Source organism: Pleurodeles waltl, chromosome 3_1 (assembly GCF_031143425.1).
Source record: "Pleurodeles waltl isolate 20211129_DDA chromosome 3_1, aPleWal1.hap1.20221129, whole genome shotgun sequence".
Classification (NCBI taxonomy): Eukaryota; Metazoa; Chordata; class Amphibia; order Caudata; family Salamandridae; genus Pleurodeles; species Pleurodeles waltl.
Window position 1 is genome coordinate 1,947,926,811 of NC_090440.1, and position 20,067 is coordinate 1,947,946,877.

Sequence of the window (20,067 nt, forward strand, 5' to 3'; positions counted from 1 at the left end):
AATGGTCCTTTATTTGAAGACACCTGCTGGGTTTATGGGATGTACTGGTACATCATTCATCAGATGGCCCCTTTGAATAAAATCGAAACATGCACATATAATTAGCCTGCCCCTTGTTTTGTTTAATGACATAGGAGCAAAAAGTCCAGGGGACTTAGAAAGCATATGAATTGCACAATGTCATCATGGACTTGGTAAATCCAACTCAAAGTATTACACCCTACTATTCTTGCATCCTCTATTGAAGTTCGCAAGTCACTGTGCCTCCTACATTAGATTTTGGAGACCGCTAGGAGATGCACATGCACCACACACCACAGGCTGAGTTTTCTTAATTTTATTGAAATTAAAAATTATCTTCTCTTCTTTAAAGAAATTATTTAATAAATACCTCAAACCTTACCACAGCATTATGAGGGGATTTAAAACATGGTAGACATCTGTAGGGCACAAAAGGGCAATGTCTTTCAGCTCAAGGGGTGATTTTGTGACTGCTGTTACAGCTGACGCTTTTCAGGATATTTAATGTCTACCAAGTGTAGAGACTAAAGACATTTCACGCCTACCCCAAAGGCCTCAAGCATTGTCCATTTAACACATTAGTATGAGAAAACAGTGCAGGTCAGTTCGTAGTTAGTGAAGGGACAGAAGGATTCATCGCTCCTCAGTGGGCTGGAGGCATCTGTTGATGGTTCTTGCTTTCCAGGGCACACCTGAGGAATAACGGAGCAATATGGGTAAGTTCAACACCATCCAAACATCAAGTCTTCCAAGCCAAGCCTGAGAAACAAAACCTGCCCATCTAGAAATTCCAGTGTGTCTGGGCACTAAAGCAGAAGGTTGCTCTATGCAGCAAATACAGCTCAATGGAATTAAGGAAAACCCATAAGGTATTAGGCTTTGCATGACCAAGTGAACCGCTGAAGTCTCTCCATGAACGGTGGCAAAACAAATATTCTTATGGTTGACTGGCATGAATGAAGAGCTGAGGTGAGAGCAATCTGATGTGGACATCCAATCAGCCCTACTACCACCACTCTGTTCTGCATTAGACCATCATGGATGTTGTGGGTTCTTGATCAAGTTTCTGCAGTGCCTTCTTGGATGGCGGGAATGAAGGTCTTTGTTCTAGTCTGTGCCATTGGTGAGTTGGGATAGCTTGTTCTCCAGTTCTGTAATGCGTTTCCCCTGGACCCGCACGGTCACCTGCAGCATTCGCATTTCTTCCACCAAGTCTTCCAAGGATACCTGCTGTTATTTGTTTGAAACAAAAACAAAAGTATTTTTTACTTCAAAAGACCTCTTCCCGCTGTACTTCAGTCCACACTGCCATAGCCCACACTGCACAGTTGGCCTGGGGAGGGCTCAGGCCTTGTGTATATTGTGGATATGCACTTGTCTCAGTAACCAAGGGGGTTCTAAGAGTGAAAACTTATTTTCAGTACAAAAATCCAGATAGATGCACACAACTCCCATGACCAAGCCTACCTTTCAAAGTTTATTTAAAATAATACATTTTGCAGAGGGACATTCTTAAAATCATTACAATTATAATATACAGTGTTGTTGAACACAAACCTAGAAAGTGATCTTTTGCTGATTATAAATGCACTTGGTTGAGATTCATAGGCAGTCTATAACCTTTTTTCCCTGGACTTCTTATATTTTTATCACACACTGTAATTATTATACTTACAAACAAAGGGTAAAATGAATTGAATAAGAAAGAGGTGAGTTTATACATTTGTTTTCTTTATCATAAAATCCAAGGAACACCTAATGTAAAGCAGGACTTCACTTCCTGCCTCTAACAGTACCTATAGGATACAGAAAGATGTGAATCATATTCTATATTTATTCTCTTCTCTCAACCAGCTCTGTCAGTTTTAGGTTGATACAGAACCATAACGGGTGACCAATGTTTTACCATATTTATGATGCAGGCTTTATTGGATACAGCATTCCCCTGAAAGTAGATTATTTTTTGACCTCTGCAGGTATTAACTAACTTCGCCTTGAGGGAGACACCCAGCCTAGTCCTTGAATGCTGGGAGACTGCACGTCCCTTTTAAAGGAGTAGTCATTATAGCAATTGTGCAGATAAGACAATGGCTGCAGGTCTCCTTGGAAGTTAAAACCCATATTTAGTCTTGGAAGACAGCGGATCTAACTTCTCCTACATATGGGAAATGTCACCTGGAGACGAAAACTTGTACATAACATCAACAAGTACCCTCGTTTGGTAGAATACGTGCTGCAAAGACCTGTGTGTGACTAGAACATCCTTGAACCAGCCCAGCTTTTTATCATTCCCAGATTTAAAAAACGAGTTTCATTTAGTTGGGTAGTAATAATACTTGAAGTACAGTGAGACAAGTGGTGTACCTTGTTTCAATGTTCACACTTATCATGAAGGTGAAAAGTGACTTAGATTGAGATAATTGTTGAAATACGGTGATGGTCTCATCTTCCTTAGTTCCTTTTTTGGGTTTGGAAGATAACCAATGGTGAAACACCACAGAAAGGTGACAACAGAGATATTGCAGGGCAGAAAGGAAGCTTTTAAAGTGAAAAACTCACGTTGAAGTTGGTGTCGCTGGAAGAGAAGCTGCGGCGTGGTGCTGATGGGGGTTTGTTGTCCAAGATGTTTTTCTTGGTGACTTTAAGCTCCCTGTTCTTAACAGGAACATACCCATCCTTCAGTGAGACCAGAATAGGGTCTGCATCTTTTCCTGAAATCCACTCCTCTGCCTCAAGTGCTGGCTCAGGGCCGGGTGTGTCTGGGTACAAGTCATCCTGGAATAGATCGGACTGTGGGAAATAGAGAGAAGATGCATTAGGCATTATAATATGTAAACAGGCCTTCTTGTACAGCGCAAGCTATTAACTGAATCATCTCTAGATTCACTCAATTTTGGGACATAAAAAATACTGAAACACCATGGATCGAGAAAATTGAATAGTTCTGCGCAGTCTGGTCATGTGAGGAAGCCAGGATTATATCCCAGGTCATCTCTTAGCTCCAGTTTTTCACATAGCAACTCGACCATAACTCATCCTTAACTAGAACACGTACTCAAAAGTCTCTGATTCCTTGTAGGTGAAGTCGTCCAAGACAGCAGTTTGTAAGGAATTCCGATTTTACATACACCCTATTTTTAAATGAGTCCCCTCAAATAAGGGAAAGAGGTCTGCTTCACAGTTTTCATCCCTTGTTTAGGAACACTTTGGATATTTTGAGATATACAATACAAAACGATACGACAGAAGTTATAAAGCTCACTATTACCAGCAGTTTCCTGGCACTAGGACTTGTTAAGTAAAAGAGACCAGTGGGGGATTTGGAAGTAAGATGTTTTCAGCTTTGTACGAAAGGCTTGCAGGGTAGGGACAGTGGTGATATTGCCTGGAAGCAAGTTCCAGTTCTTGGGGAAAATGCTCTCCTTCCTGTTCTGCAACTCTTAATTCTATGAGAACCAGTTTTGTGTAGCTGAGCGTCTAAAAGAACAGAGTGGCAGATGAATTAGGAGTATGTTTCTGAGATAGAATGGGCCACAGTTGTTTACGGCATGGTAAGTAAAACAGAGACTTTAGAATATGATATGCTTGTGATCTGGCAACCAATGAAGGTCTTTCAGGTGATTAGTGAGAGAGTTGTGCAGTGGGATGCATAGAAGAAGCCTTGCAGCACCGTTTTTCCACTGTTTGAAGGCACTGGACAAGATATTGAGGGGCACCTGAAGAAAGGGAACTGGTATTGTCCAGTCCAGCCATAATGAGTGGTTGGACAACCAATTTCCTGGAGTCCATAGACAACAGAGGCAGGATTTTGAGTAACATTCTGTATAGTAAAAGCAGGAGGCTGCAGTAGGAATAGATGTTCAGCAAAAGAAAGTACATTAGGAGGCCTAGAATTTAGGCAGAGTTCGCTGGCATATGCTCTGGCTCTAACACCGATGGCCAAAGACGAGACAGAGGGGTCGTTCCCAAAACAAGGTACCCTCATCTTTTCTTCGTTGATCTTCTAGCATTTTTGAGTTCATACAGTTAGCTACCAGCACTATGCACAATTTGAATTTTTTGGGAGGTGTTTCATCAACATTTTAGGAAATAGTTACAACAATCTGTGTGTCGTTAGCGGACAAAATGTCATCACAGTTGAAACCCCTAATGAAAAAAACTGGGAGGACATATAAACTAGGCCTGGGAAAAGTTTTCTTTACTCCAGCCTAATTTGTGTTATTGAGGGATCTGGTGTTACACTTCTTACAAGAAATTCCTGAATTTATACCATTACGCCACGTCATATAATTCTGCATCATTTGCAGTAAAAATTGACCATGAATGCACACAAATAACAGAATGGCAATGGCTGTTGTTCATGGTGGTTTTGTGGTTTTGTACTATTATTTAGCCAGAAAATTGTCTTTGTGTTAAAAATTGAGGCAAGGTCATCTCTTGCACTAAGATAGCGCACTAAATGATGGGTTTGCATTTCATGTGATAAACTGTAATTTTCGTACATTTGTGCAGAAATTTCACCGATCTGCACGTAAACAAATTATGTACAATTTGCACTCCCCTAATATAAACATTAAGGAAAGTCAACTGAGTGATAAGCCCTGAAGGACACCAAATTTAGGAGTGAGCTCATCAGACAAATAAGGAACAAGACGTGCTGTGGAAGTGCAGTCAGTGAGGAAAGATTGTGTCCCTGAGACAGGAGATCAGTCTGGTGTGGGACACCATATCAAATGTTGCAGATAGTTCCAGCAGGACCAGGGCAGCAAAGCCACCTTGATCCATGATCATTCTCTTGTCATCTGTAATACTCAAAAGGGCAGATTCCGTACTAAGAAGTGGATGAAAGCCTGGTTCAGAAATGTCCAGAATGTTATTTTCTTTCAGGTAAGTAGAGGACTGGAGATTCACTGTTTTCTCCAGTATTTTGGCCAAGTAAGGGAGGAGTGATAGAGACCATACTTTGGACCATACAGTGAGATCTGCAGTGTGTTTTTTTCAGTAGAAGTACTACTGATTACTAGATTTCGAAAGTTTAGGAACATGGGAAAGGTTTAAAATATCTGTCAGAGTAGGGATAGCATGCTTTCTAGGAAGTTTTAGAATTGGGGGAGGACAAGGGTCACTGGGTGAGCCTGAAGTAATGGATGCTATAAGTGTTTGAACTTGCTCCTGCTCAAGCTGAAGAAATTCTTCTGAAGTAGCTCCATTGAGGAGTAGTTACTGTGCCCAGAATTGACTAGGAGATCGGAGTCAAAATGTAAATAGATGTTAGAGATTTGTTTCAGAGAAATAAATAGATGGAAGAGATTTTTTCTGGGAAAAAAAAGGTAGAGATTGTTGCATAATTGTTGAGAGTGTGCAATGGTTTTAGTGCCTGATGTAGGATTTAATAAGTTCTTGACAATATCAAAAGGTTTTCAAGATGAAGATTCAGCTTTGCTAACTTCTGTGTCGTAATAGGCTGTACACATGGGTAGTAAAAAGCGTTTGTATTGAAGGAGTTCAACCTTGAATAACACTTTATCAAATATCTTGTATTGTTTTCGCCATTGCCATCAAAACCGTTTGTAGATTCGTTGACAATCCGATAGTTGCTTTCCATTCCACGGAGCACGAAGGTGCTGATGGTGGACTTTAATAGGTTTAATCCAGTGCTGAAATAACCCAGGTATTAAGTCACTGGAACTAGTGTAAGTATTCTTCAGACAGGGCATAGACTGTAAGGATAAGGCAGTACTAAGAGTGTGCTGAATAACACGGGTCCAGGGGTGACAGGAAGGTCGATGGGAGGATGATTTAAGAAATGAGATTTTATTAGATAGAGAAGATAGAAGTGTGATCACGTCATGATCCGACCGTGTGAAGTATAAAAGTCAAGTCCACTTGAAGGTAGGAGTGTTTAGAAAAGATAGGGTACAAGATGTGACCGACTTTGTGAGTGGGGGAATTTACTATCTCTGTGAGACTTAGAACTATTAGGGCTTCAGGCAGATGGGAGGTTTCAGGATTAGTCAATTTCCCTAAGTGATTGCTAAAATCCTCGAAAAAGGTTTGACAGCTGTTAGTAACAGTGGGGGAGTGTAGTCTGAGTTTTTTTGATGAAAGTCTGTGTGAGGCCCAAGTGGACAGTATATTAACGCTTCTGAGAGCGTAGGGACTAGATTTGAGGAAAAAACACAAGATCTCAGTGCCCTCACAAATACAGGTTTCAGAATTGCATGTATGATGGAAGAGCAAAACATGATGGTGAGGTCACATTCTCTTTTTGGCTTGGTGGTCCTGGCGTATGTTTTTATAATTGTCAGGAAGGGCCAGAGCTAAGTCTGAACCAGATAAATCATTTAGCCATGTTTCTAGGAGGAAAATAATTATCTGGTTGCCGAGACTCAATGAAGTGAAAAATTTCTAGAAATATTTTGGGCATTTATCTGACATTAATAAGAACATCTTTGGTGGTGGCCTTGGGGGGGGGGGATTCATAATAGTGCTACTGAAAGATTTGTTATATAAAGTTCTCATCTTAATGAGAGGAGAAAACAGGTTTAAAACTACATTGTTTGAAAGGGGCTGTAGAGAATGTGAGGAGGTCCAATTACAGGGGGCAGCAAAGAGGGCTTAGCATTTTTAATGACAACAAGGTATCCCTGGAGTACTTCTGATGATGGACTGACACAGTCCCAGTTGCTAGGAGTGATCCAGGCATGTATGCCATGTCATGCTTCATCATCGGGCCCACTTAGCACTCTGGATGCCATAGCGGGGTCACCCCAAGCCCAATTTGCTTCAGAGCACAAGGTTCCACCCCCTTAACCTCTCTAAACCTGGCAGCTCCAAACAAATCTGCGATTCCAGGCTGCCACTGGCACTGACTGCAAAAGACAGCCCATCATCTGGTGCCACCACCTCCTCCTGATATTTCTACAGTCTCGCTGGGCACGAGGAAAGGAGAGGTCCCTGCCATCAACAGTGTCACAGCTTCCCCCACTACCGCTACAATTCCAATGGCATCAGGACATCCTGGGAGGAAATAGCAGGTGGGATGTTGGGCCCTGATCAGGAACACACAAGAATCACAGCCATCTTGGGCTTAGTAAGCTCAAATGAACCCCTTGCATTCTCTCATACATCCACACACAACCCAGCAGCTTGACATTTTTACAAGCAATGAGCTGGACATCTCAGGGCAGCACCTTATCTTACAGGTAGTTATTGGGTATTCCAGATACTTCTGTGTGCCTACGGCCTCTGCCAAGTCCATCAAACTTTTACATTTTATGATACATGAAACTTATGAGGGTATAACACATTATATTCACAAGTAGACTGGCTTACTAGGAAATCTAAAGACTCACATTGAGCCAATGTTTCTTGAAGTCAGTAGATCTATGTCTTCTTGCTCTGACATAACGTGACATGGGAATGGATCTGACCAAGCAGTGCCATCTTTTCAAATCAACTGATCCATGAGATCATCCAATAGGCCACTTTGTCTCTGCTTTTAACTTTGATGGCACATCCATTATGGTTACGTTCAGGGCCAAAGCAAATACATTAAAAAATAAGTAATGAGTCTGCTCTGCCTACAGATCGCTATTGTAAGGGCAATAAAGATTCATTCATTTAAGGTTCTGAAACAATGTTACTTGTATAGATTGCACCTTCTGCTTTACTGACAGCCTAGTTCCAAAACAATGGTAGATGTATAAATCAGGGTTAACATTCACATTATAGTATAAGGCAATAACTTTGCATAACCTTGGTGACATCAAATTAGCCTTTATTTTCTCCAAACAAATTCACATCTAGCTCACCTTCCGTGGTACCGTCATGGCAATGGGCTCGCATTTCCGCTCATGCAATTTGAAGAATCTGTGTAAAATATTGGATATTATCATTAAAAGGACAAGGTGGCTTTGTCACTGACATTAATATTTTGTACAGTACAACATATCAACATTGAGACTATTCCAGGGTGCTTATAACTGCTTTGGTGATTGCACGCATGAAGTTAGCAGATAAATATTCCATTGAGTAACATGTTTTTTGCATTTTTTAATATTTTGAGTTATTGTTCCTCTCTGAGTACTTTGTATAGTGAGTTTGATATCTCACCTCACTTTCCTCTGTGTTCCTATTGAATTACCTCCTCCTGTACAAAGGGTTTTATCAGTGGAAAAGGATGTGCTTGTCAAGGGCTAGGGTTGAAAACCAACAAAACGTTGCACAGCTGGAGAAATTTATTGGGACAGGCTAGTACTGCTGCAGGAACTCATTTGGTGAGGGTAGGGCTGGTCAGGACTGGTGCAAATCATTTAAGTTGACATGTGGGAACTTTCTGATACTTTGAGGAGATACAAAAGATCCCGTAGATTTGGTGGATCTCATCAAAGATTCAGCCTTATGTCACAAATCATGACAGGAAGTTGGATATTCAAGGACAACCACCACAATTTGTATATTTTTTTCTTAAATTCTTTGAAAGATGTGGGACCTTTTTAAAGTTTGCTTAGGAAGGAAAGACCTTACATTTTTGATTCTTTGCTCCCATTAACATCTGTGGCTCATGGCCATCATGCAAGTATACACCATAAGGAGATATTGGCTGCAACTGTTTGTCATCAATGTGTCTAGTGGCTAAACAATGGGTTACCGTAATACCGTAAACAGTCATGTATTCTGTGTGGCATAAAGAGGGTGTATGTGGCTTGGCAGAGGAAGCTAGTACCAACAATATAGACTTTTCAAAATCTGGGGCCCATGGAAGGAACGGTGGGAAGGCACATGGTGAAGTTCCAGGGGAGGGTCGAGATTTATTGGGATGGAGATCTATAATAGACCCTGCCCACAAGATCTAGGAGGAGGAACTCACCGGAGAGATTTGTGGGTTATGGTAGCAAACAGCAGTCCAGTCTGGTCACATAAAGACGCCAAGTATATTGGTGGATGAGAACCTGTACGCGTGCCTTCTGCACTGGGAGGGATTTGTTATCACTGTTGGTTTTGTCAAAATACAATAAAAATATTTTTTTTTCAGCTAGACTTTTCATGCTCCTTTGCATCTGCAGGGCTTCAGAAGAAAGTTAACTGCCACCCCATTCACAAAGCTCCTGCAAATCAAAATCCTCAAACTTTGAAAAAGGTGTTGTTTTGATGGAGCTTGAATTTTAGGGCAATTCAGGTGATTTAAGTTCATGCCACTTCAGTTCACTGTGATCTAATTGAGGGCTCAATTGACTTTTCCCACCATAGAGTAAATCAGTATATTGGAGTTCCTTCTTTAAGTCCATAGACTTCAGCCACTCTGTCTTGGCATAGAACAACCAAAGTTAATCACCCTTAAACATCTGTCTATCAGGTGCCACTGCAACAGTAGTTTTAGTTTTGCCCTCTCCATACTCAAGATGGAGGAATACCAATTGAAATCATACCAACTGGAGACCATGGATTTTCATGAAGAAATACATATTAGCTTCTCTCAGTGAATGATAACAGAAATGGTATATTTTCTTTCTGTAGTTATTATGGCAGTTGGGACATTTGGTCTCCTTGTCCTAATAGTGCACTGGTGTCTGAGGAGGTGTAATCTCCAAAAGGCGTTTTTCTCCTGGGTGATATGTTCCCTGGACTGCATACTGATTTATAATCTGAATAAGTTGTCATATATAGTGTGATTGAGGAATTGTAGTTTAGGTATGTGTTTTCATCTTCAAATGGATCATTAGCCTTTTTTCCGTTTGTCCTGTAAGGATGACTTCCACATAGGAAAGACCAACCTTGGGTAAGGCGGTTCACTTTCACACCAATGGTAGATGTATTGTGTTCTATTCCATGGTTCTCTGGTATCCATGTCTTCCTTAAATTTGTAGTTTAATGCCTCCTTTCATCTCAATGGATGAGACTCTGCAGTTTGAGAACTCTAAGTACAACAGACATTCAGAGTATAAGCAAAGACCCAACAGTAGTTCCTCAGACAGAACATGGAGTAGGCATCTCGTTCAGCTTCTACAACTGCTTCTACTTTTTTGCATACATCTCTAACCCAGTACTTTGTGTCAAAGATTGCCTAAAATGAAAAAGACTACAACTAGAAATCAAAGAACAACCACTGACAAACCCAACATGCCTGGTTTGTATTGTGTGATTAGGTCTGTGGAGAGTTACCCAAGGAGCACTTCTGTCCATGAAAAGGGCTAAGTAAATGCAGATAGGTGGCTGTGAGTCTTCTGGAGAAGCTGCTCTGCTGCTGATAGATCTGCACTGATGGTGTGTGAAGTATGGAACTACGTTGTCACGTTACCAAAGCCATAATATAAAGTCAATGGCACATTTTAACCACCCTTGAAATGTCATGGCCCATATATTAATCATGAGTTCTTGCATCGACAGATAAAACTGTCAGTGGCCAAATGCTAAAAATATGGGGTAGGGTTTTGCAGTATGTAATTACCAAGCATAAGCGAAGTTGGTTCCAGGCTACATTGATTAGCCTAAAAAAGGGGAAGGGTGAGCTTGTACATCAGTGCAGGAGTAAGAAGTACAATCATGCACACATTCAGACACGTGCAGAGGTGTGTATGTTGTGACATATACGTGGCAGCGGTCAAAACTCTGAATTAAACAAATTTTAGAAGCAGCTTTAAATCCTGTAGACAGACATTAGGAATCAGAAAAGGCTCAAGTGGGTATGATTATCAGAGCTAGTATTTGTTCATTGAAAAAAATAAATTTAGAATAACAACACTGTGTCTTTCAAACTTTTCCTACTGCAAAGAATTGTTTACCAGGGCTAAATTAAGCATCCGAAAAAGCAATGTCTACCCCAAGAGAAAGTATTTTATCTCTAATTTTTTGCTGTTCACTGATATGTGGTGCAATGTTTTTGCTCTAAGATGTGAGAGCATGATGCAACAGTTTATTAATGTGTCTCTACTTATTACATTGCTTTAAAGACGTTTATACAGCATTTTCCAAGGTATGGCAAATAAGGGCCTCGCGGTGGCAGTCATGACTGTCACTGCAGCCACATTAAAACCCTGGCGGTCAGACCGCTAGTGTTCCACCAGCAACCAGGATCCATGATCCCAATGGCCTGGCAGTAGCAGAGAGCGTAATCCACTAAGGCAGCGCTGCATGCAACACTGTCCTGTGGATTATGACCGAGAACAGGTGTAGGCGGCCTCAAGTGGGGCCTGCACTGCCCATGTACGTGGCATGTTATTTTGAAAACATGGGGCAACCCAGTGCCCTGGTACCTGGGTAAGTGAATAATATATCAAAAAGTGTCTTGGTCCCTCTGGGGGAAGGATATGAACTAACCACCACGACAGTGGTTGTACCATAAAGAACTTTCTGTACCAATGAGGTTTGCGAGTAATATATCACATTTATTGGAAACTTAAATTCAACAATTTAAAGTAAAGTAATAGAGGTGCTCCTGCATTACAGCGCTGTGTGAGTGAATTATGTGTTAGTATAAGTGTTGCAATGCTATTTACATGAAAACTAAAACCAAACTGTGGTTAAACGTATCAGGTCTCAAATAATCACCTATAACAATATAGTGAACATTCAACAGTTAACAATGCGAGGGTGCTGGTGCACTCTGCGGACTACAGCATTGCCACCAGCTTGATTACGAGCCGGGGACAATGCTGTAGCCTGTTTCCCACAAAGCAAGTGAGCGGAAACCGAGGTTTCCGCACGCCAACCTAGCTGGAAACTCCTAGTAGCACCATGAAGGCGGCAGCCACCTTGTCTGGAGTTTGGCAGATGGAGTTTCCTGTCCGCCAAACTCTTTATTAGGCCCTACATGTATAATTTCCATGTAATATGTTTCTCAGCAAACCATTATATAAACAGACAGTAATTACTCAATCCCTAAAGTTTGAGACTCCAAAATAACTATGGGTGATGTTGTTAAATAGATGATTGGGTAAAATGCATCATGCATTTAACACATATGTGCCAGGAGATACTTCTCCACTTCTGGCTTCAGCTCTGCCACTGATGGATATCCCCTGTATCCTGAGCAAACTCCTTCCACACCACGGCCCAGTCAAGGTGCATTTACACTATGGCCCATTATTGGTCCAAACCCAGTCTGGTCTATGACCCCAACTGCTTGTCACCTCTGTTGTGAGGGTGCCCATCCACCACAGAGGCACCATTATTTAGTGTAAGTCTGCACAGCAAACAGCAGGAGCCATTTGCATGGGGCCAGCAATGACAATGCTATTTTGGAGAAGTTTACACAAGTCTCCAACTCCGCAGCATTGGAGGAGATTATGCTCTGAACAACAATACATACCCACTTTGTAGTTTGGGTAGTATACAAGAATGTTGTTTCAAGGAATGTACAAAACACAGATGTCTCCACAATAGTGTGGCGTTATTGTACAGGGATTTGAGTCCCATTGTCAACACCGCATCACAGCTTCACAGGAATCTTTGTAATCCTGTAGATAAGGTTGGGCAGAAATTCAAAAAGCCTGGGGCCCTACCCCAAGTTCCATTAGTTGAGGTGCTCCCTCAGAGGAGACCAACGCTTATGTAACTTCCAAAGCTTCTATGTATCTTCCAAGGCAAGAGGGCTGGAAGATCTATGTTATTTCTTTCTGCAGAAATTCTAACATAAACCAGATGACCTCATGGATTTTAAGGGTCCAATGACAACCTCATTTCAACCACACCTCAGTATATTGTATTTTGTACTCCGGTGGCTCATATATGTCCGCATCACTTCCCTGTATTTGTCTTTCTATAAGGTAACCCATCATAAATCACTGCTGGGATTCAGGATTGCATCAGAACAAACAATTAGAGCTCATGTTAAAACAGCCATTAATGAATTACACAATATAATCTATCACAAAAGCCTTGCATTGTGAATTATCTGGAAAATATAAGCTAAACAGCCTATTTACACAAACATAACTTATGACAGGGAACAAACCATGATAAAGGCCAGCTGTGAATTACCATTAGCTCGGTATAAAATACTGCTGTTTCAATCAAGTTGTAATTGAACATTTACAAGGTGTGATAGGATTGCTTATAACTAAATGGTTCCAAGTTACATTTTATTATAAATTCCTTCTGTTTTGTGATTGCATGAGAGTTGTCAGCCACTCATGTTGTTCAAACAGCCAGAATTAAAACATTACAACATGGAATAGGTGTCATATTAGTCACCTGTCTCAGACTAATGTAATAATATATCTATTGTACCTTGTGTTAGCCAAACCACATATAACGGTGGTTTAAGCATGCCTCTTTTATATCTAGGCGACAGTGTCATGTAACAAATCGCAAAGTCTCAGATCTCCTGCCTGCTCTTGACTGGTGTTGTTTGGTTTTATCAACAGCACTTTTATATAAACTAAAAGAACCTAGTAGCATATCCCAGGATCCAAAAACCCTTCTGAGGGCATTCACCCCATGATTAACTTCCAAGGCATCAGTGCGTGACGATCAATGTGTGTAACATACATATTTAAAAAAATCATGCTGGGGCACCTTTGATGATTAAATTCACACAGAATAATTATTTCAGGGATACATTTACTCACATGTAACTGCTAATGTAAGCAAACATCAGCAACAGTCTACCTGAACATGGAAGTCACAGGTATTTTCATGGTACAGTGCTGGAAATCCCTTAGCACCCTTGCTATCAATCATGATCTGATAATTCCCAGATGATTGGGAATTTTGAGCTCTTCTATTAAATCTACCATAAAATGGAGTATAGGACTGTTAACAAACTTTGACAAGGCTTCTTCAATTTATGGTCTATTTTATGTCAATTTGTGTACCCCTACAAGCTATGCTTTTTATGCACTCTAAAAGAAAATAAACACCATGATTCAGTGATTCTGACTATTATCTGCACTGAAAAAACCCACTTAATTTGAAAATGCTCTATTTCTAAAGGTTGCTGTTATTGAGGCTGTATATATATATATATATATATATATGCATACAAACATACATACATACATACATACAAGGCACACATCACTTATGCATGAATACAGCCATACTGGGGGATCAGTTTAGACTTTTGTTACAGATAAACATTTCCAGAAAAGATTCATAAAAACATATTTACAAGGTGTGGCAATGGTACAGCATTCCATGTCTCAGTGTAAAACATCACAATTCTTCAATAATTGATAACAAAGGCAATACGTAACTGGAAAAGAGAATACAAATGTAGGAAGATCTAAAGTTGCCCATTAAAATAATTTCTATTAGTAAACCATAAGTGATAGGAACCATACAGGTCATCTTTCGACAAACCTAATCATGCACATGGTTTTAGAATTTTGATTACAGAAATCTTTTGCTTAGAACTGACAACCCCTCGAGACTCGTTGTATCACCCCAGCTGTTCTGTGATTTTCCCAATGAATATGTCATTATGAGAAGAACCCTGAGAGCTCTTAGCTGTTCACCAAATTACAATGAAATATTTAAGAAATTATTTAAAATCTTTTCCGGTTGCAAGATTTATTGAGGGTGCAGTATTTAACTTTTAAATAGCGTTTTACTCAAATACACTTTTCAAAGTAAATTTTATGACTTTTTTTAATAGATTGATTTTAAATATTAACAAAAAATATATATTTTTAGGGATTTTTACTGAGAAATGGGGTGAGTAATGTTTTGTTTTTATAATCTTAATTTAGCACTATTTTGATATTTAGTTTACATTACATAACACTGTAATCATTATTTCAAAAGTGTAAATATACATTTTTACAAAATAGTTATTTAATGAATTTAAATGAATACTAAAATAAAATACAATTTAAATAATATTATCATTAAATTAAAAAACTATAGAAAAGTCTACATTAATTGATATTAATATTATTTGTTTTTACATTTAAAATTAAATATTAAATTTATTTGACTAGTTAAATGTGAACTAATTTGCAATATCTTAAAACATTTTCATCACGCTACAATTTCATAAAACTATGTGCTTAATGATATAATATATATTGAAAATGCACTTAATTGAAACAATGATTATTTATCACTAGGATGTTCAAACTTAAACCTTCTCGTCTCCTTCTATACAAACTATTCTTACTGTAATGTTGTGGGACTGGAATGGAAAACACGTTTGACTCCCTCCCCTGAATGTATGCACTTCCCCCTGTAAATGGGTCTGGAGTTAGAGCAGTAAATCTGCCCTGTGTTCACCATTATATGCACTTTCCTCAATGTAAGTGGGCCTGGAGTTGGAATATAAGTCTGACCTCCCCTTAATTTGTGCACTTTCTCTGATGTAAAGGGGGGTCTACAGTTTGAATAGTAAAACTGACCCCACCTCCAACATATGAACTTTTTCAATGTTTATGGGCCCAGAGTTAGAGTTGTAAATCTGACTCACACAATTTATGAACTTCCTCCAACGTGTGTGCCTCTGAAGTGTGAATAGTCAATCTGCCCACTTCCCTGATTCCCCTCCAATTATATGCACTTTTCACTATTTGTGTTTGTTTGGAGTTAGTAAATCTGACCCTCTGCTTCACAATGTATTCACCTGCACCAATGTCAATAGTAAACCTGAGTTCCCCAAAAATATGAACTTTGCCCAATGGCTGTGAGACTTACAATAGGAAATGAGAACTCCCCCAGTATAAGCACATTCCCCAATGCAGGTAGGACTGGAGTTAGAATGGTAAATCTGCCACACTAACCCAGTAAATGCCCTTTCCTGAATGTTTGTGGGCCTTGAGTTGGGATAGTATATGTGACCCTAACCTAATTTGTACACTTTCCCTCAAGTAAGGGGTGGCTGGAGATAAAATCGTAAATTCCCTACCCCAAATATATGCATTTTACATAATGTTTGCTGACTTGCAGTTAGCGCATCTTACCTGCCTTCCTCACAATTGATAAATTTTCCAAAATGTAAGAGGGACTAGAGGTAGAATAGAACAGTAATTCTGAGAATTCCAAAATAAATGTATTTTGCCCGCTGTATGTGGGCCTGGAGTTAGAATAGAAAATCAGAACTTCCCCAATATAAACACTTTCCCCAATGTAGGTGGCAATGCAGTTAAAATGGTAAATCTTCCCTTCGGCCACCAGTATATAAATTTTTCCCAACGTTGTGGACCTGGAGCTGGGATAGAAAATCCAGCAGTACCCTAATTTGAGAAATGTCCCCAATATAAGGGGGACAAGATGTAGCATGGCACTCCCCTTGCTCGCTACCCTCATTTATATGCACTTTTCACAATGTTTAATGGTTTGGAGTTAGTACATCTGACCCCCCCCCCCAAACAATGTAAGCAATTTCCCCAATGTAAGTGGACTGGAAATACAATAGTAAATATGCTACCCAAAAAATATATATACTTCATTCAATATTTCTTGGATTGCCAGTAGAATGGCAAATCTGAACCTCCTTTAATTTTTGCACTTTTCCATGTTTATGCTGAACTGAAACTGGAATAGTAAATCTAACCCCCTACACATTTTTTCTTTCAAATATTAGGATGATTGTAAGTATCAATGTATAGTACTCTATTTTTTACTTTGTGTTTTGTTGTATTTTTATTTATTTAATTGTTATGTATATGATTTTAATACTTATAGAAGAAGTCAAAATAAACAGTGATATTTAACTATTATTTTAATATTGTAACAATTCAATGCAGTCATTCTATATCTTTCAGTATACATATTTTTTTATGTAAAATTTAGTATCAATCACATAGGGCCTCATTACGAGTGTGGTGGTCCGAGGACTGCCACACTCACGGTGATGGTCAGATCGCCGTACTCCAGGCGGTCCGATCGCCACATTTCAACCCTGGCGGGCGGACCCACCAGGGGACCACTGTCCCTGCCAGGAACATCATTCCTGATGGGTGGTCTGAGTAGTACTGAACTCAGCGCCGCCATGCTGATTATAACTCAGCTTTGTGCTATGTACAACTCAGCTTTCAGCTCTGTGCCAGCCTTTCCATGGGGGGGACCCTGCCATGGAAAGGCTGGCACAACGCCAGTGCCAGGGATCACAGGGGGGGCTCTGCACTGCCCATGCCAATGGCATGGGCAGTGCAGCGGCCCCTTCTGCCCAGTACCATTGGAATGCGCACTGCTTTGCAGACAGTGCGCATTACGATGGCGCTGGTGTGCTACGGTATTGGCCTCGGCTCCCTCAAGGGAGCTAAGACAAATATCGTAGCACTGTTACCACCAGCCAGCCCGGCAGAAACGCGTAATACAATGTTCCTGCCGGGCTGTCATGTGGGAACATTCTAATATGCTTGGGGGGCATCCCAACTGTAGGATAATGGTTTCTTCCCTGCGAGTTTGGTGGTCAGCTCGTCCAACCGCTAAACTCATAATGAGGCCCATAGCCTTTTTGAGTGTGATTTTTTCAAATCTGTTAATTGAACTAAATGTAGGTTTTTAAAAATATTTAAATTACATTTTGTATGAGGGATATTTGATTTAATTTAGAATTTCCAATGCAATAAACTTGTGTTAAAATATTGTTGTTAGAGTTAACATATATTTTATATGTTTAGGCATAACACCCCCAAGATTGAAAATATTAGCAGCACAATATTTACCTGATTTAACATATGCACTGCCTTAGAGTCCGGCCTTCTTCAAAAATGCTGTTGCACAAACATTCTGCCTGCTCTTGGCTCTCAACCCATTCGTCATGTTCCCATGCACATAAGCCTGTGGACACAATCTGACTTATAAAAACCCTTCTCACTGTACACAATTGAGACCTAAGCAACCTAAAACATATTATAAAGAACAGATGTCGGCCTTTCCAGTACAACCCCTGACTCTCCATACCATATATAAACAAATCTTGCACACATTTTAAAATTATTTTCCTTTGCTTAACAAGTACAAGACAATATATATATCATGCATTAATCACTATGCATCTGAGTCTACACTTAGTATTACCAGCATAAATAAAAATGGTATTTCAAATCTTTCTCTTCAGAGGTCTAAATTCAACATCTCAATTCACAAAGTACGTATCGCTCTCTGTTCATTTCAAGTATCCTCTACCCCCTACCCGTACAATGTTTATTGATCAGATGTCTTCTCTGTGCTCTTAACTTTAACTCATATCTTTTGCCTTCTCTACCAGAACATCCATAGTTATGGTATGTGAGTGTAACTTGCTATAGCGCATGAATCGCCACCGAAGAGGTGTCTCAGCGCCTAAGAGAAGTACAGGAAAACATTACACCAACATTTAAAAAGGAGCTGTAGTAAGTAATTTCCTGAAGTTGACATAACCAGGGCGGGCGCGGACATGCGCGCAAATTATTCTACTAAAACAGTTCCAAGTAGGAAAGGGACCTTCCTCCGCATCTTGTCAAACGAACACAGGGAACTGAAAATAAGACTTTTTCCTTGGAACGTAAGTCCATGACTGGGCAGTGACGTTTCAGTTTCTGGGATAAGTAACTAGGACGAATGGCCATTAAATATTTATAGGTAAGACAACAAATTTTAAAAATGGTCCTTTTCTTGAAAGGTAGCCAGTGTAAGTCTCTCTCAGCAAAGGTTCAGATGTGGAGCCGGCAGGAAGACTGCAGACCAGCAGAGCAGCCGTATTTTGGACCACTTGTAGTTTTGCTAATAGAGTCTCATTGGCGGCAGCAAGCAAAGCATTGCCGTACTCTAAATAACTAACAATTAGAGTCTGAACCAGAGTTTTCCTGGATGAGGATGCCTTCTTCTGCGACACATTTTATTAAAACAGCTGCCTCTAAGGGCAGAAACATGGTCTTTCATAGAAAGAGACTGGTCTTTATTCCCCTGCTGTTCCTATAGCTGACAACCCCTGGTTACCACTTACACATGAAAACTGGTGCAATGCACCCTCCAACGCCATTACCTCGATTTCCCTGATGGGCATGTCTATACACATGCAGATGATAGCCTCTTTCAGAACCACTCACTTGTGCTTCAAAGGCTACATATTACCCTATGCTCCCTTATGCCCTCCTACCCCCTGGCCCTGGACGATTCCCCCTCACCCTCCCCCAACCTGTCATTTCGGACACTGTTGGAGACCGGTTGGTCTCCAGGATATACCACCTCTGCATTACCATGAAACCTGACACCACAGCTAGAGTCAGAGAGGCTTGGGTATGGATCTGGGCTCCCTACTCACTGACAAGTGTGGCCCTACTGTTCACAGACCCAACGTATTTTGGTCAACCACAGACACAAGTTGCTGCATTTCAAATACCTCAATTGAGCATACCTCTCCCCTTCTGATATTGCAAAATTCGACCCTACGTGATCGCACAGTTGCCCCCAAATGTTCCGCCCCGAATGCAGATTTTGCGCACCTGACATGAACATGCCCTCAATTTGGTCTTCCATCTGTTCTCACATCTCAGCCCCATGACGGAAGTAGCGGTTGCAACTGACCCCCTCATGGCACTCCTGGGCTACACTAGTGATATTTCTAAGTCCACTCGCCGGCTTTTGCCAATGGCACTTTAGTTTGCTAAACGTGAGATCATGGTGCATTTTGGCACTGGTCAAGTCCCTACTGCCTCAGTGTGGCTCAAATGTATGACACATTGCAATGGCATCAGCAGGGACTACGAACAGCTACAGCCACTCACATCTCAGTCTAAAGATTTTTGGCAGCCCCTTTGGAACTACTATCTCACCTTAGTAACCACCTCTCCAGATTGATCACTTCCCCCACCCAAATCACTTTTCTGCCCTCTCCTTTCTGTTCTGCATCCAATGCCCTTATCTGCGATGTGGTGATGTTCCTTTAGTTCTATGTATACAATGTATATGCTGATGTTGTCATATCCCTAACTACGTCACGTTCATGGTGGTGCACCTTGCACCCTGCTACACCATTGCTGTACCTTTGTGTAATGTGTTTCGTTGGGGGTTATGCTGTTGTTTACATGGATCATCTTGTATGAAAACCCAATAAATACATTTAAAAAAATAGAAAGAGACTGTTTTCAAGCCAAGGTTCTTGACTAACTGCTTAGGCATAGG

At 40.5% G+C, this 20,067-nt stretch overlaps 1 protein-coding gene across 3 annotated transcripts in view; it reads right to left on the bottom strand.

Annotated features, from left to right (window-relative positions):
* Positions 1–322: 322 nt before the first annotated feature.
* Positions 323–20,067, bottom strand: part of CORO6 (coronin 6) — a 224,112-nt gene continuing 204,367 nt past the window's right edge. For 2 of the 3 annotated variants that reach the window (XM_069226256.1, XM_069226258.1), the window contains exons 9-11: positions 7,836–7,893; positions 2,581–2,811; positions 323–1,251 (exon numbers count right to left, since the gene is read on the bottom strand). In XM_069226256.1, coding sequence (XP_069082357.1) covers positions 1,129–1,251; positions 2,581–2,811; positions 7,836–7,893 — 412 coding nt within the window. In that variant the 3' untranslated portion in view covers positions 323–1,128. The remainder of the gene's footprint in view (positions 1,252–2,580; positions 2,812–7,835; positions 7,894–20,067) is intronic. The other variant, XM_069226257.1, reaches the window with a different exon arrangement.